This window comes from Meriones unguiculatus, chromosome 12 (assembly GCF_030254825.1).
Source record: "Meriones unguiculatus strain TT.TT164.6M chromosome 12, Bangor_MerUng_6.1, whole genome shotgun sequence".
Classification (NCBI taxonomy): domain Eukaryota; kingdom Metazoa; phylum Chordata; class Mammalia; order Rodentia; family Muridae; genus Meriones; species Meriones unguiculatus.
In genome coordinates, this window is record NC_083360.1 from 67,724,594 (window position 1) to 67,727,055 (window position 2,462).

The window sequence follows — 2,462 nt, forward strand, 5'->3', positions numbered from 1 at the left end:
CCACGGCAGGTAATACTAGTATCAGTTCCCTAGAAGCTTTAGGACTCCTATTATCTCTTACCTTGTGGAATGCATGTGTCTTCCTTTGATTTTAAATCCCTCGAAGGCAGGAGTCAGAGACTAAACTATTTTTTTTTAGGAGTGCTTTACAAAGAACACTTTGTAAAAGGTGCCCAGCAATTATTAACATAGATGGCTATATAATTCAGTAGAAATTAAATTGCCATATTGACTTTTGTATCTAAATATTTTATTTTCCAAGGTTAGAATTTAAATAAAGAGTAAAAAAAATAATTTAAGTTATAAATAACATTTCAAAGTCTTTCTTTGACCTTTCAAATGCAGGACATTCACTACCAGTCACAGAGTGAGTCTCTGATGCTTAAAGATTGCCTGCAGCCATCACCCAGTCCCAGAGCCATCAGCTCTGGAAGTTCTTAGTCATTTTTTCAATCATGTAAAAGTTCCTGGAGATTTCTGCGTGGACCACCATCCAGGCGCAGCGGCTGTACCTCTTGTTTTCAAGGAACTTTTGCACCCTCCAGTAATAGCTCTTCAAGCGTGAAGTAGTTGGGGCAGTCACCCAAGCCAGTTTTTCCTTCTCTTGCTTTTCTTTGAGAATTGTCTCCAGAGACTCTGCCTGCGCACTGAGTATACCCAAGAGGCTTTCAATGATGGTGTTATTCCATCCAGTGCTGGAGAAATCTGTTTTGAAGAGAAGAAAGATGTTCTGGAGCATCTGTTGAATGGTGAAGGCAGTGTAACTCTTCTCCATCTGTTGTGGGTGCTTCACCGCCACAGGGATCTTGAATTCCAGCCTGTCGTTGAGGCAGATGTTTTGATCCAGCTGTTTCAGGAGCTCCTGGCATGTCGAAGTGACGTTGCTTTGTTGGAGCTGAAGCTTTCTGTAGTCGATGGAGAGGGCTGTGGTGGAGAAGCACAGCAGGAGCGCGACATGATGGATCCACCTGTCGGTCATGATGGATGATGGTCTGTTGTTGACTGCTACTTGCAAGATGAGGCGAGGGCTGCCAAAGGCTGCAGTGAGGATGTTCTTCCTTCATGGCCTCGGCTATTTATAAGGGATGGTCCTCTCTGCTTCAGAGGAATTTCCCACTTTCAGTTCTCCCTTTCAGTTTTCCTATGTCATTTTTTTCTTATTTTAACAGCTTCTAATATTCATCTTATTTAATCTCCTGAATAATTTATACACTATGAATTGGATTAAGATGTATACAAACTGTAAGGTTTTCTACAACGTTATGAAGTTTCACTAATTGCTGAAGCAAAGGAAGAGAAATATCCAGAGGAGAAGAAAGAAAAGCATACAGCCCTGAAAACAAAAGAACTCTCTAATAGACAAGGTATCAACTGGAAAGACCAGCAGAGCAGCAGCTCATTCAAGATGACATGGCTTCTGCCCATTGAAATGGTGGGCTGTGGGACAGGGCCTCTGTGAACTCCAGGGGGGCTTACAATAATGTGCTATCACAGAAACGTCACATCAAGAACCCATAACTGCCATTTGGGAGAGGACCCACCTCCTGGAGAAACTGCTCAAAGTGGAATCTAATTAGAGCATTGTAGAAACAAAACAGACCAAGGATTGAAAGGCTATAGGGTGGGAAACAGAGACAAGTGGCCAGTCGCCCAGCATTTCACCAAAGCAACAGAAGAGGGCGCTCTGGGGCCCAAGACGAGCCACCCTGGGCCACTTCTGAAAGAGTAGGAAAAATGAACTTCCACAGGAAAGAAAGTTCTGAGATAGGACCAAATACACAGTTATCGGTAACATAGTGTCTCAAGGATAATGAATTCTTGAGGATTGCATGCACACAACACAGATCACAACTGCAATGCTCTCATCAAAGAGCTTGGTGTATTAAAGAAGTATTTAGAATAGTATAAACCAGAGTGAAAAATTCTGGAAGTGAAGAAAGTAAGAAAAAAAATTAAAAAAAAAAGTTTAGTTAAGTTAGATACAATCACAAAAGTGAGTTCTTTGCAAGTAATCTTCATTGGAGAAAATCCTTGAATCTGTTGAAAAAAAAATCAGTAGCTATAATCCAACAACACATAAACATTACTATATATTGACCAGGAGTAAAGCAAGGTTTGTTCAATATCATAAGATAAATAAAACATATAAAGTAAAACATATGTATTAGAGGGTCAAATAATCAAATAAAGGAATATGAAAAATAACATTGGAACAAGGGTGGTGCATCGCATCAATATATGAATCCAAGGCATAATAAAAAAATACTGATAATGCAATTGTAGACAAATTATACATTTCATGCATGTCAAAGCCACCCAGAAAGTCAGAGGAAGAGCAATATCAACTATGCTGATGTTGATGTACAAGAAAAAGCATCATTTTCCTCCCTCTCCAGAGGTTCCCAACAGAAAAATCCAGACACCAGGAAAAAAATAACATTAAGGGATTAATAAAGATACCA

General features: G+C 39.8%; 1 protein-coding gene across 1 annotated transcript; it reads right to left on the reverse strand.

The window, feature by feature from the left end:
* Nucleotides 1-233: 233 nt before the first annotated feature.
* On the reverse strand, nt 234-1,036 carry Ifnb1 (interferon beta 1). The gene has a single exon (XM_021628072.2). It carries the CDS (start codon nt 977-979, stop codon nt 422-424), a length of 558 nt encoding a protein of 185 aa, XP_021483747.1. The 5' UTR covers nt 980-1,036; the 3' UTR covers nt 234-421.
* Nucleotides 1,037-2,462: the final 1,426 nt, after the last annotated feature.